The sequence below is a fragment of the Pseudophryne corroboree genome, chromosome 3 (assembly GCF_028390025.1).
Source record: "Pseudophryne corroboree isolate aPseCor3 chromosome 3, aPseCor3.hap2, whole genome shotgun sequence".
Lineage (NCBI taxonomy): Eukaryota > Metazoa > Chordata > Amphibia > Anura > Myobatrachidae > Pseudophryne > Pseudophryne corroboree.
Genome location: NC_086446.1, coordinates 190,788,219 through 190,803,428, shown reverse-complemented (window position 1 = coordinate 190,803,428; position 15,210 = coordinate 190,788,219). Strand labels below are relative to the sequence as shown.

At 47.3% G+C, this 15,210-nt stretch overlaps 1 protein-coding gene across 1 annotated transcript in view; it reads right to left on the bottom strand.

The window, feature by feature from the left end:
* The window catches only part of BMS1 (BMS1 ribosome biogenesis factor), a 105,289-nt gene extending 93,811 nt beyond the window's left edge, over nucleotides 1–11,478 (bottom strand). Inside the window, exons 1-2 of the mRNA XM_063958738.1 lie at nucleotides 11,333–11,478; nucleotides 6,097–6,292 (exon numbers count right to left, since the gene is read on the bottom strand). Of these exons, the coding sequence (XP_063814808.1) occupies nucleotides 6,097–6,272 (176 nt within the window). The 5' untranslated portion in view covers nucleotides 6,273–6,292; nucleotides 11,333–11,478. The remainder of the gene's footprint in view (nucleotides 1–6,096; nucleotides 6,293–11,332) is intronic.
* Nucleotides 11,479–15,210: the final 3,732 nt, after the last annotated feature.

The window sequence follows — 15,210 nt, the reverse complement described above, 5'->3', positions numbered from 1 at the left end:
CACATTTTCTAAACTGAGTCTGTAGGAGGGGCACAGAGGGGAGGAGCCAGCACATACTGAAGATTTTTTCTCTATCGTCCTAAGTGGATGCTGGGGTTCCTGAAAGGACCATGGGGAATAGCGGCTCCGCAGGAGACAGGGCACAAAAAAGTAAAGCTTTACTAGGTCAGGTGGTGTGCACTGGCTCCTCCCCCTATGACCCTCCTCCAGACTCCAGTTAGATTTTGTGCCCGAACGAGAAGGGTGCAATCTAGGTGGCTCTCCTAAAGAGCTGCTTAGAGAAAGTTTAGTTTAGGTTTTTTTTTTTTTCTTTACAGTGAGTCCTGCTGGCAACAGGATCACTGCAACGTGGGACTTAGGGGGAAAGTAGTAAACTCACCTGCATGCAGAGTGGATTTGCTGCTTGGCTACTGGACACCATTAGCTCCAGAGGGATCGAACACAGGCCCAGCCGTGGAGTCCGGTCCCGGAGCCGCGCCGCCGACCCCCTTGCAGATGCTGAAGCGTGAAGAGGTCCGGAAACCGGCGGCTGAAGACTCCTCAGTCTTCATAAGGTAGCGCACAGCACTGCAGCTGTGCGCCATTTTCCTCTCAGCACACTTCACTGGGCAGTCACTGAGGGTGCAGAGCGCTGGGGGGGGGCGCTCTGAGAGGCAAATATAAACCTTATACAAGGCTAAAAATACCTCACATATAGCCCATAGGGGCTATATGGAGATATTTAACCCCTGCCTGACTGGAAAAATAGCGGGAGAAGAACCCGCCGAAAAAGGGGCGGGGCCTATCTCCTCAGCACACGGCGCCATTTTCTGTCACAGCTCCGCTGGTCAGAACGGCTCCCAGGTCTCTCCCCTGCACTGCACTACAGAAACAGGGTAAAACAGAGAGGGGGGGCACATTAATGGCTATATATATATATATTAAAGCAGCTATAAGGGAGCACTTAATATAAGGATATCCCTTGTATATATAGCGCTTTGTGGTGTGTGCTGGCAGACTCTCCCTCTGTCTCCCCAAAAGGGCTAGTGGGTCCTGTCTTCATTAGAGCATTCCCTGTGAGTTTGCGGTGTGTGTCGGTACGTGGTGTCGACATGTATGAGGACGATATTGGTGTGGAGGCGGAGCAATTGCCAAATATGCAGATGTCACCCCCCAGGGGGTCGACACCAGAATGGATGCCTTTATTTGTGGAATTACGTGATGGTTTATCTTCCCTTAAACAGTCAGTTGAGGACATGAGGCGGCCGGACAATCAATTAATGCCTGTCCAGGCGCCTCAAACACCGTCAGGGGCTGTAAAACGCCCTTTGCCTCAGTCGGTCGACACAGACCCAGACACGGGCACTGATTCCAGTGACGACGGTAGAAATTCAAACGTATTTTCCAGTAGGGCCACACGTTATATGATTTTGGCAATGAAGGAGACGTTACATTTAGCTGATACTACAGATACCGTAAAACAGGGTATTATGTATGGTGTGAAAAAACTACAAACAGTTTTTCCTGAATCAGAAGAATTAAATGACGTGTGTGATGAAGCGTGGGTTGCTCCTGATAAAAAGTTGATAATTTCAAAAAAGTTATTGGCATTATACCCTTTCCCGCCAGAGGTTAGGGCGCGCTGGGAAACACCCCCTAAGGTGGACAAGGCGCTCACACGCTTATCCAAACAAGTGGCGTTACCCTCTCCTGAGACGGCCGCACTTAAGGATCCATCAGATAGAAAGATGGAAGTTATTCAAAAGAATATATACACACATGCAGGTGTTATACTACGACCAGCTATAGCAACTGCCTGGATGTGCAGTGCTGGAGTAGTTTGGTCAGAATCCCTGATTGAAAATATTGATACCCTAGATAGGGACAATGTTTTACTGTCGTTAGAACAAATAAAGGATGCATTTATCTATATGCGTGATGCACAGAGGGATATTTGCACACTGGCATCTCGGGTGAGTGCTATGTCCATTTCAGCCAGAAGAGCCTTATGGACACGACAGTGGACAGGCGATGCGGATTCAAAACGTCACATGGAGGTTTTGCCGTATAAAGGGGAGGAGTTATTTGGAGTTGGTCTATCAGACTTGGTGGCCACGGCTACTGCCGGGAAATCCACTTTTTTACCTCAAGTCACTCCCCAACAGAGAAAGGCACCGACCTTTCAACCGCAGCCTTTTCGCTCCTACAAAAATAAGAGAGCAAAGGGCTTGTCGTACCTGCCACGAGGCAGAGGAAGAGGGAAGAGACACCAACAGGCAGCTCCTTCCCAGGAACAGAAGCCCTCCCCGGCTCCTGCAAAAACCTCAGCATGACGCTGGGGCCTCTCAAGCGGACTCGGGGACAGTGGGGGGCCGTCTCAAAAATTACAGCGCGCAGTGGGCTCACTCGCAGGTAGACCCCTGGATCCTGCAGATAATATCTCAGGGGTACAGGTTGGAATTAGAGACGGATCCTCCTCATCGTTTCCTGAAGTCTGCCTTACCAACCGTCTCTTCCGAAAGGGAGAGGGTGTTGGAAGCCATTCACAAGCTGTACGCTCAGCAGGTGATAGTCAAAGTACCCCTATTACAACAAGGAAAGGGGTATTATTCCACTCTATTTGTGGTACCGAAGCCGGATGGCTCGGTAAGGCCTATTCTAAATCTGAAGTCCTTGAACCTCTACATAAAAAAGTTCAAGTTCAAGATGGAGTCACTCAGAGCAGTGATAGCGAACCTGGAAGAAGGGGACTTTATGGTATCCTTGGACATCAAGGATGCGTATCTACACGTTCCGATTTACCCCGCACACCAGGGGTACCTCAGGTTCATTGTTCAAAACTGTCACTATCAGTTTCAGACGCTGCCGTTCGGATTGTCCACGGCGCCTCGGGTCTTTACCAAGGTAATGGCCGAGATGATGATTCTTCTTCGAAGAAAAGGCGTATTAGTTATCCCATACTTGGACGATCTCCTAATAAGGGCAAGGTCCAGAGAACAGCTGGAGACAGCTTTAGCACTATCTCAAGAGGTGCTAAGACAACACGGGTGGATTCTGAATATTCCAAAATCCCATTTAATCCCGACAACTCGTCTGCTGTTCCTAGGAATGATTCTGGACACGGTTCAGAAAAAGGTTTTCCTTCCAGAGGAAAAAGCCAAGGAGTTATCCGATCTGGTCAGGAACCTCCTAAAACCAGGAAAAGTGTCAGTACATCAATGCACAAGAGTCCTGGGAAAAATGGTGGCTTCTTACGAAGCAATTCCATTCGGCAGATTCCATGCAAGAATATTCCAAAGGGATCTGTTGGACAAATGGTCAGGGTCGCATCTGCAGATGCACCTGCGAATAACCCTGTCACCAAAGACAAGGGTGTCACTTCTGTGGTGGTTGCAGAAGGCTCACCTATTAGAAGGCCGCAGATTCGGCATTCAGGATTGGATCCTGGTGACCACGGACGCCAGCCTGAGAGGCTGGGGAGCAGTCACACAAGGAAGAAACTTCCAGGGAGTATGGACGAGTCTGGAAAAGTCTCTTCACATAAACATTCTGGAACTAAGAGCAATCTACAATGCTCTAAGCCAGGCGGAACTTCTCCTGCAAGGAAAGCCGGTGTTGATTCAGTCGGACAACATCACGGCGGTCGCCCATGAAAACAGGCAGGGCGGCACAAGAAGCAGGAGTGCAATGGCAGAAGCTGCCAAGATTCTTCGCTGGGCGGAGAATCACGTGATAGCACTGTCAGCAGTGTTCATCCCGGGCGTGGACAACTGGGAAGCAGACTTCCTCAGCAGACACGATCTTCATCCGGGAGAGTGGGGTCTACATCCAGAAGTCTTCAACATGTTAATAGACCGTTGGGAAAGACCAATTGTAGACATGATGGCGTCTCGCCTCAACAAGAAACTGGACAAATATTGCGCCAGGTCAAGAGATCCACAGGCAATAGCTGTGGACGCACTGGTAACTCCTTGGGTGTACCAGTCAGTGTATGTGTTTCCTCCTCTGCCGCTCATACCAAAGGTATTGAAGATCATACGGCAAAGAAGAGTAAGAACAATACTAGTGGTTCCGGATTGGCCGAGAAGGACTTGGTATCCGGAACTTCAAGAGATGCTCACGGACGAACCGTGGCCTCTACCTCTGAGAAGGGACCTGCTACAGCAGGGTCCCTGTCTTTTTCAAGACTTACCGCGGCTGCGTTTGACGGCATGGCGGTTGAACGCCAGATCCTAAAAGGGAAAGGCATTCCAGAAGAAGTCATTCCTACCTTGATTAAGGCACGGAAGGAAGTCACCGTGAAACATTATCACCGCATTTGGCGAAAATATGTAGCGTGGTGCGAGGATCGGAGGGTTCCGACGGAGGAATTCCAACTGGGTCGTTTCCTACATTTCCTGCAATCAGGATTATCTATGGGTCTCAAATTGGGATCCATTAAGGTTCAAATTTCGGCCCTGTCAATATTCTTCCAAAAAGAATTGGCCTCTGTCCCTGAGGTCCAGACTTTTGTCAAGGGAGTACTGCATATACAGCCTCCTGTGGTGCCTCCGGTGGCACCGTGGGATCTAAATGTAGTTTTAGATTTCCTCAAATCCCATTGGTTTGAACCATTGAAAAAGGTGGATTTGAAATATCTCACATTGAAAGTGACTATGTTACTAGCCCTGGCCTCTGCCAGGAGAGTATCTGAATTGGCGGCTTTATCTTATAAAAGTCCTTATCTAATCTTCCATTCGGATAGGGCAGAACTGCGGACTCGTCCGCATTTTCTCCCTAAAGTGGTATCAGCATTTCATCTGAACCAACCTATTGTGGTGCCTGCGGCCACTAGCGACTTGGAGGACTCCAAGTTGTTGGACGTTGTCAGAGCCTTAAAAATATACATTGCAAGGACGGCTGGAGTCAGAAAATCTGACTCGCTGTTTATATTGTATGCACCCAACAAGTTGGGCGCACCTGCTTCTAAGCAGTCGATTGCTCGTTGGATTTGTAACACAATTCAACTTGCACATTCTGTGGCAGGCCTGCCACAGCCTAAAACTGTAAAAGCCCACTCCACAAGGAAGGTGGGCTCATCTTGGGCGGCTGCCCGAGGGGTCTCGGCATTACAACTCTGCCGAGCAGCTACGTGGTCGGGGGAGAACACGTTTGTAAAATTTTACAAATTTGATACCCTGGCAAAGGAGGACCTGGAGTTCTCTCATTCGGTGCTGCAGAGTCATCCGCACTCTCCCGCCCGTTTGGGAGCTTTGGTATAATCCCCATGGTCCTTTCAGGAACCCCAGCATCCACTTAGGACGATAGAGAAAATAAGAATTTACTTACCGATAATTCTATTTCTCGGAGTCCGTAGTGGATGCTGGGCGCCCATCCCAAGTGCGGATTATCTGCAATACTTGTACATAGTTATTGTTAACTAATTCGGGTTATTGTTAAGGAGCCATCTTTAAGAGGCCCTTTCTGTTGTCATACTGTTAACTGGGTTTAGATCACAAGTTGTACGGTGTGATTGGTGTGGCTGGTATGAGTCTTACCCGGGATTCAAAATGCCTCCCTTATTGTGTATGCTCGTCCGGGCACAGTACCTAACTGGAGTCTGGAGGAGGGTCATAGGGGGAGGAGCCAGTGCACACCACCTGACCTAGTAAAGCTTTACTTTTTTGTGCCCTGTCTCCTGCGGAGCCGCTATTCCCCATGGTCCTTTCAGGAACCCCAGCATCCACTACGGACTCCGAGAAATAGAATTATCGGTAAGTAAATTCTTATTTAAAGTGCCAAGGCTCCAATGGACCCAATCTATACCCCATGGTACTAATAGCATCTCAGAAATCCATGTTAACTGCACCCTCTGGAGATTTCTGCGCGAGGTAATTCCATAGCTCCAGGCACTAACATATTTAACCGTGGGTTTACCATACTGTATGTGGAAATTGCCAAGTAATTGAATAAAGCCAGACGTTACTCCAGGGAGCTGGAGCCACATGGTAAGTACCACAGCTAAGTGAATCTGTCCATTTTTTTATTTTATTTTTTACAAAATACAAACAGTATTTTGAATGTAAATAAATCCATGGACCAGAATAGCAAGAACTTGCATACCAATAATTACTTTACCTGTGGAAGGTTCTTGCCATGCGCACAGCAGACTGCACTGCAAACGCTTTGGGGTTCCTTTTCCTTGCATCTTCTTCCGTAGTGACTCCACCCTCTGCCTGACGTCTATTCCGCTTCTTGTTGGCTTTTGGTCCGCTGGCTTTCTTGCGATGTGCTTTTTTGTCTTTTTCCTCCATATTTATTTCTCTTTTGACACCTGCAGAATATAGTATATACCTGTACATTAAGTTTGTACTATTCACCTATTTATGGATTATTACAAAAAGAAAATGACCCCTAAATGAATGTTTCAATTAACTGAAGATACAGTTTAGGAAAAAATATTATTAAACACATTAAATAACCTGCAACATTAACTTCTTTTGGGCAGGTATCAGTACACACAAAATATCCCTGTTAATTAACATAATCCCAGAAACAAAACCTATTAGGGGTTTCGTAGGTTTATTCACAGAGGCGTCACTACATGGTGCTAGTGCACAGTGTTACCTGGATTATAGCCATGCCACTCTGTAGTGCTAGTGCAAAGTGTTACCAGAATTATAGCCATGCCACTCTGTAGTGCTAGTGCACAGTGTTACCTGGATTATAGCCATGCCACTCTGTAGTGCTAGTGCAAAGTGTTACCAGGATTATAGCCATGCCACTCTGTAGTGCTAGTGCACAGTGTTACCTGGATTATAGCCATGCCACTCTGTAGTGCTAGTGCACAGTGTTACCTGGATTATAGCCATGCCACTCTGTAGTGCTAGCGCACAGTGTTACCTGGATTATAGCCATGCCACTCTGTAGTGCTAGCGCACAGTGTTACCAGGATTATAGCCATGCCACTCTGTAGTGCTAGTGCACAGTGTTACCTGGATTATAGCCATGCCACTCTGTAGTGCTAGTGCACAGTGTTACCTGGATTATAGCCATGCCACTCTGTAGTGCTAGTGCACAGTGTTACCTGGATTATAGCCATGCCACTCTGTAGTGCTAGTGCACAGTGTTACCTGGATTATAGCCATGCCACTCTGTAGTGCTAGTGCAAAGTGTTACCAGGATTATAGCCATGCCACTCTGTAGTGCTAGTGCACAGTGTTACCTGGATTATAGCCATGCCACTCTGTAGTGCTAGTGCAAAGTGTTACCAGGATTATAGCCATGCCACTCTGTAGTGCTAGTGCAAAGTGTTACCAGGATTATAGCCATGCCACTCTGTAGTGCTAGTGCACAGTGTTACCTGGATTATAGCCATGCCACTCTGTAGTGCTAGTGCAAAGTGTTACCAGGATTATAGCCATGCCACTCTGTAGTGCTAGTGCAGTGTTACCAGGACTATAGCCATGCCACTCTGTAGTGCTAGTGCACAGTGTTACCAGGACTATAGCCATGCCACTCTGTAGTGCTAGTGCACAGTGTTACCAGGACTATAGCCATGCCACTCTGTAGTGCTAGTGCACAGTGTTACCAGGATTATAGCCATGCCACTCTGTAGTGCTAGTGCAAAGTGTTACCTGGATTATAGCCATGCCACTCTGTAGTGCTAGTGCAAAGTGTTACCAGGATTATAGCCATGCCACTCTGTAGTGCTAGTGCACAGTGTTACCTGGATTATAGCCATGCCACTCTGTAGTGCTAGTGCAAAGTGTTACCAGGATTATAGCCATGCCACTCTGTAGTGCTAGTGCAAAGTGTTACCAGGATTATAGCCATGCCACTCTGTAGTGCTAGTGCAAAGTGTTACCAGGATTATAGCCATGCCACTCTGTAGTGCTAGTGCAAAGTGTTACCAGGATTATAGCCATGCCACTCTGTAGTGCTAGTGCAAAGTGTTACCAGGATTATAGCCATGCCACTCTGTAGTGCTAGTACACAGTGTTACCTGGATTATAGCCATGCCACTCTGTAGTGCTAGTGCAAAGTGTTACCAGGACTATAGCCATGCCACTCTGTAGTGCTAGTGCACAGTGTTACCTGGATTATAGCCATGCCACTCTGTAGTGCTAGTGCAAAGTGTTACCAGGATTATAGCCATGCCACTCTGTAGTGCTAGTGCACAGTGTTACCTGGATTATAGCCATGCCACTCTGTAGTGCTAGTGCACAGTGTTACCTGGATTATAGCCATGCCACTCTGTAGTGCTAGTGCACAGTGTTACCTGGATTATAGCCATGCCACTCTGTAGTGCTAGCGCACAGTGTTACCAGGATTATAGCCATGCCACTCTGTAGTGCTAGTGCACAGTGTTAGCTGGATTATAGCCATGCCACTCTGTAGTGCTAGTGCACAGTGTTACCTGGATTATAGCCATGCCACTCTGTAGTGCTAGTGCACAGTGTTACCTGGATTATAGCCATGCCACTCTGTAGTGCTAGCGCACAGTGTTACCAGGATTATAGCCATGCCACTCTGTAGTGCTAGCGCACAGTGTTACCTGGATTATAGCCATGCCACTCTGTAGTGCTAGTGCACAGTGTTACCTGGATTATAGCCATGCCACTCTGTAGTGCTAGTGCACAGTGTTACCTGGATTATAGCCATGCCACTCTGTAGTGCTAGTGCAAAGTGTTACCAGGATTATAGCCATGCCACTCTGTAGTGCTAGTGCACAGTGTTAGCTGGATTATAGCCATGCCACTCTGTAGTGCTAGTGCACAGTGTTACCTGGATTATAGCCATGCCACTCTGTAGTGCTAGTGCACAGTGTTACCAGGATTATAGCCATGCCACTCTGTAGTGCTAGTGCACAGTGTTACCAGGACTATAGCCATGCCACTCTGTAGAGCTAGCGCAGTGTTACCTGGATTATAGCCATGCCACTCTGTAGTGCTAGTGCACAGTGTTACCTGGACTATAGCCATGCCACTCTGTAGTGCTAGTGCAAAGTGTTACCAGGATTATAGCCATGCCACTCTGTAGTGCTAGTGCACAGTGTTACCAGGATTATAGCCATGCCACTCTGTAGTGCTAGTGCACAGTGTTACCTGGACTATAGCCATGCCACTCTGTAGTGCTAGTGCACAGTGTTACCAGGACTATAGCCATGCCACTCTGTAGTGCTAGTGCACAGTGTTACCAGGATTATAGCCATGCCACTCTGTAATGCTAGTGCACAGTGTTACCAGGATTATAGCCATGCCACTCTGTAGTGCTAGTGCACAGTGTTACCAGGACTATAGCCATGCCACTCTGTAGTGCTAGTGCAGTGTTACCAGGACTATAGCCATGCCACTCTGTAGTGCTAGTGCACAGTGTTACCTGGATTATAGCCATGCCACTCTGTAGTGCTAGTGCACAGTGTTACCAGGACTATAGCCATGCCACTCTGTAGTGCTAGTGCACAGTGTTACCAGGATTATAGCCATGCCACTCTGTAGTGCTAGTGCACAGTGTTACCAGGATTATAGCCATGCCACTCTGTAGTGCTAGCGCACAGTGTTACCTGGATTATAGCCATGCCACTCTGTAGTGCTAGCGCACAGTGTTACCTGGATTATAGCCATGCCACTCTGTAGTGCTAGAGCACAGTGTTACCAGGATTATAGCCATGCCACTCTGTAGTGCCAGTGCAGTGTTACCAGGATTATAGCCATGCCACTCTGTAGTGCTAGTGCACAGTGTTACCTGGATTATAGCCATGCCACTCTGTAGTGCTAGTGCACAGTGTTACCAGGATTATAGCCATGCCACTCTGTAGTGCTAGCGCACAGTGTTACCTGGATTATAGCTATACTACACAATTATTTTCTATTTTGGAGACAATTTACTATAATATGTCCTCCGTACCATGTGGGTATTATGCATGTTTAAAGTCATAATACCTGCATGGTAAAAATGCTCAGTAGCATTTTTATTGTGTCAGGATTGTGTCCTTTGCACTCTGCTGTTGACGTAATGACTGTCAAAGTGACCATCAACCTCACATATGTATTCCATTTACTGTACTGTGAAGGGCAGCATGTACAGTTTGTGCTGGTTAAGTACGGTACATTTCACTTAATATTGTTACTGGCAGCCAGGAGTCCTAACACTGAGGTACAGTATACACATCACACCCAGAACCAGGCTTTCATTGATCAAAACCTCAAGATGCACAGAAGCCATGATTTATTGTTGCATGCTGCCAACTAAGCATGGTGCTCAAAATCATTATTATGTAGAGCTCAATGGCTCAGACGTTCCTGCCCATCCTGTAAGGGCTGGCCTCCAGTGTAGGGCATCCCTTACTATTAGTACTACAAGTAAGACCATCTCAGAGCTTCCCTGTTTGCAAGTTCCCCCAAACAACAGTCAAGATACTTTCTAGCCATGGGGAGGGCTGAGGAGAAATTCCTTATTAATGCCAATTGCAAGGCATGGAATACAGGATGCAAAATGCACCAGCTGATGAGGAACTAGTTATTGGCATATGAGCGCGCATAACCCGTGCTCATGTATGTTCTAAAAGGTGCCAGGGGAAATATCCCGGGTCGAGCGACTCAGTATTTCAGCCCTGGTAGCGAGCAGGGTTGAACTCGTGTTCAACCTGGCTCGCTGTGCAGTGTGAACAGGAGCCGGGTCGATATGACCCGTTTCCCGTTCACACTGTGTGGACGGGCAGCACTTGGAGATCATGTGATCTCCAAGCGCCAGCCCTGCCGCATCACCGCTGACATCACCAACCTGGCAATATGCCAGGTTGCAGACAGCGGCGGCGGAGCACCTGAGGCGGGTCGCACCCTGGGAGGCTCCTGGGTACGACCCACCTCAGGCAGTCTGAAAGGTGTGGCTTAAGTTCAGAACATGGGATCCCCTGGACTACTACTATCCACGTGCACATCCATTGGGAATAGTAACCTGTGGTGAGCGAAGACAGACAGTGAGATCACACATTTTAATGTTCTGAACAAGTTTGGTTATGCTAATCCACAGAGACCCATGTTCTGACCTGGAACCTATAAGTGACACTGCAGTCACACACACATTGCTCTGCTACAGGTCTCACCAGCAGTACCTGCTGTCACTGGCCTAGTGGGGCACACCATGTGGCTGCTACCCAATACCCCCACCCACCCCCAGGGGCATCAGCAACATGAGAGTGTGAGAGAGAGACGCGATAAGCAAAAAACTCTAAGTACCAGCATGCTCTACAAGCCAGAAGCAACTAGCTAGGTCATAACTGGCACTTGTAATCCCACAGCTGGCGGGGCACTGGTCACCTACCATAGGCGCCTCGTGAGTACCTATGCATCACAACCTCGCCCCGACTCACCCTTATAGCCAACTCCCGCACACCCTGCCCGTGCTGCTCTCACACCGGCCTGCTGCCAGCACTACTGCACACACATGGACACTGCATCCGCCGGAAGTGTCCCTCCCTAAACTGAAACCTCGGTAAACAGCTTCCAGGCGGAACGCAAGTCATCGCTAGGGAGACAATGTGTCCTCTCTGTGTGCCGCCCATCCGGTCCCAGCTACAGATCATACTGACAGGCTGGATCTGCTGCCACACCTGCTGAGTATGTGTATATAGATAGACAGATGAATAAATATAGATAAACAGCTATACTATACATATATACACACCATGCTTTGTACACACACATTGTATTTAGCAAACAGTCATTGAGTATACAGAGATGACAGCTACTGGGGCAGCTCTACACACTGATGAGCCTATTACTGTATTTATGAATACGGATTTTCATAAAATTCTACTACAGCTTCTGTATTATTTTATGTATCAATGTTATGTACTAATAGCGACCCTAATGGCATACTTGCCTACTCTCCTGGAGGTTGCAGGAGACTCTTGATTTTTTGGGTAGCCTCCCCGCAAGAGTAGGCAGAGCTGCCGCATCCCACCCGCTTCCTAGTGAAACAGACGGCAGGATGGGGAGATAGTATCTGGAAATCGCTGCGCCATATGGAGGGGATGGGCTAAATGATGCCAATTACGTCATTTTAGCTGCAGACCAGCAAATTTCTGCGTTTTCATGTAATGGGACAGGGCCTAATGACGTGCTGGACAGAGGCCGCTTCCAGGAAGGGTTCCTAGGGAACTCACTGCCCAGACAGCAATGCAATGTGTAGTCCATAGGCTACAATAGGCTACAACCATCTTCAGATGGCAGTAGCTGCGGTGACCAATATCGGGAATGCGATGCATTCCCTATATTGGTAAATCGGGAAGCATCGCATCCACCATAGAAACCTTTGGGGGATGCAGCTGCAGGCGGCATTGGAGGGATTGCATGCAGGTATTGGAGATCCCTCCTTCATACATTCGGGAAATACATAATATTTGAGGCTAACCTGTTTTCGGGGATATAGCCACAAATATAGAGGGCTAGATGCATCATCGCTTAGAGAGTGATAAAATTGGCAGTGAAAAAGTACAAGCCAATCAGGTCCTAACTGCCATGTCACAGGCCCTGTTTGAAAAATGTCAGTTAGGAGCTGATTGGCTGGTACTTTTTCACTCTCCAGTTTATCACTTTCCAAGCGATGATGCATCTGGCCCAGAATGATAAATGGTACCCTAAGTACCACTGTACACCACAGTTCCCATTATTGCCATGTAACAGTTTTAGGAGTTCGGCGCCATTGGTTTATGCCATCTACAGATGGTGTAGACTGCTTTATGTCTATGGAAGCATTCTTTCAGGAGAAGCATCTTGCGATCCTTCTCTGACATCCTCCGCAAAGTCCGAGAATCTTACAGTGTCAGTTGTCCGGGAAGAGTATTTTGCAAATGTGAAAAAGTCCTCTGACACCCCTGGGAAGTAACTTGCAAGGACAGTGGTTATCACTACCACTGTCCCTGCAAGTTCCGTTTATTACATAGCGCAAATAATCATTTAAAAAATATCCCTGTGTGTTGTACATTGAAAAATGTTGTAGCTCTTTCATGATTCTTTGTACATAGGGCCTATCTCAATTGAGAAATTGCAGTTGTCTGAGAGTATAAAGGAGCTGCCCCGACAGGAAGAAATAACACCCGGGGCAAGTTTGCGAATGCATCGCAGATCGCTATCCATTGGCAGATGCATACGCAATTTCTGGAACATTGAAGATTTTTTGCCATCTGAGCAAGGGTGAGTAGACCTGAGGCTACCACTAATCTGTGACTGAGACGGTCTGGAAGTGGTCTGAGCTGACGTCAGAGACCCTCCCCAAAAACACCTGAGCACGGATGCATTTTTTCTGACACACCCAGAAAATAGCAGATTTCCGCAAAGAAATGCCGGCTTCCTGTCAGTCAAACAGCGGCTACATTGTGATTACGATCTGTATGCAATTTATGATGCACGTACACAATGCAAATGCTATGCATGCACGGTCGTTCGATAATAGCTCAATTTGCAAATTTTCTGAATAGCGATCCATGCTGAATTAGGCCCAGAGGCCTCTGAGGGTCAGATTTATTAAGCCTGGTGAAGTGATAAAGTGGAAGGTGATAACGCTCCAGCCAGTCAGCTCCTAGCTGTCAGTTTTCAAACCCAGCCTGTGACATGGCAGTTAGGAGCTGATTGGCTGGTCGTTATCACCTTCCACTTTATCACTTTACCAGGCTTAATAAATCTGCCCCTAAGTCACTGCATAGACACAGGTAAGTAGTAAGACAATTGCTTCTGCTTCAGTCTGGGGCTCATTAGTGTAAGTTAAGGATATGAAGTCAGCGTGTAAAGCACTATTGTAATAACTTTTCACTTAATTACGCTGCCACCATAGTCAGCAATGGCAGAGAAGTGTGCTGGCAACTTATCAAGGAATGAATTATGCTTACTTACAGTATTCTGCAATTAGGTCAAAATAATATCCCGCGCATGCCCAGAAATGTGTGTGCAGTGCTGTCGCTGTCCCACAACACCAGCAGTTGGCTTGCAAGCTGCCTGGGAGGTGACATTGCAGCCTGTAGTGTTGCCGCAATGCTGGCTAGAGCATCATGAAGCCTGTACAGCCGCTAGAAGGACACTCAGGACCAGTGGCGGAACTAGCAAGCGGTTTGCCCAGGTGCGACAAAATGCTTTGCACCCCCCCACCCATCCCATCCAAGTCCACCCCCTCACCCCTGGAGAGCATCAGGTGAGGGTGACCTGCTCAGGGACAGAGAAATGGATACCTAGCAACAGTGCCGTAACTAGACATTTTTTTTTTTAATATTAAATTTTTATTGAATTTTCACACAGATTACATAAATATGTATATGTAAATTGGTATAAACAATCTGGATGAGGGTGAAGAGACATACATAATACAAAACTAATAAAGACATTAAAGACATTGGGGGGGGAAGTACATATCAGGGGTATCATAATGTAACAATGAGAACACAGTAGAGTGTAAAACAAAAGGTCTACTTCACTTTACCCTGTTAATGTCTGGAATGGACTGGGGGAGCGAAGTACGGAGAGGTCTGGAGTAGATATCGAAGCCCAAGGGGCACCTATCTGGCCCGAACCCTCCTTGTAAAGGGACCATTTAATCCATTTCTTGCTAATAGAGGTATTTCCTGAGGAATACTTGGCCTGTGCTGTTTCGAAAACATAGTGTTGATGGACTTTATTTTCTATCATAGAAATAGTGGGGACAGCTGCTGATTTCCATTTGGAGGCGATGGCGGCCTTAGAGGCTATAAGGATATGGCCCAATAGGTATCTATCTCCGCTGGACATTTCCTTCCCATAGTAATGGAAAAGCGCCAAGAGAGGTTCGGGCAAAAGTACCACTCCCAGTACGTGGGAAATAAGTAGAAATACTTCCCTCCATAGCGCCCGAATTATTGGGCACAACCAAAATATATGTAGGATATCCCCCACCATCCCGCAGTTTCTCCAGCAACTAGCGGAGACATCAGGCCAAATTTTGTGCAGGCGATCTGGCGTTAGATATACCCTATGGACCAATTTGTAATACATTTCACAATGATTCACGCATTTAGAAATTCTAAAACAAGATTTAAAGATATCTCTCCATACATCTTCAGTGAAGGCTGCAGGGAGATCCCTTTCCCATTTGGTCTGTGCAGGGAAAACTCCATGATGGGCCTCTGTCACAAGATACTGGTACCATCGTGATATGCCTCCTCTGTTGCCGCTGGGTGTAAGGAGTGACATCAGTAGTTTAGGGAACTCAGTATGTGGAACT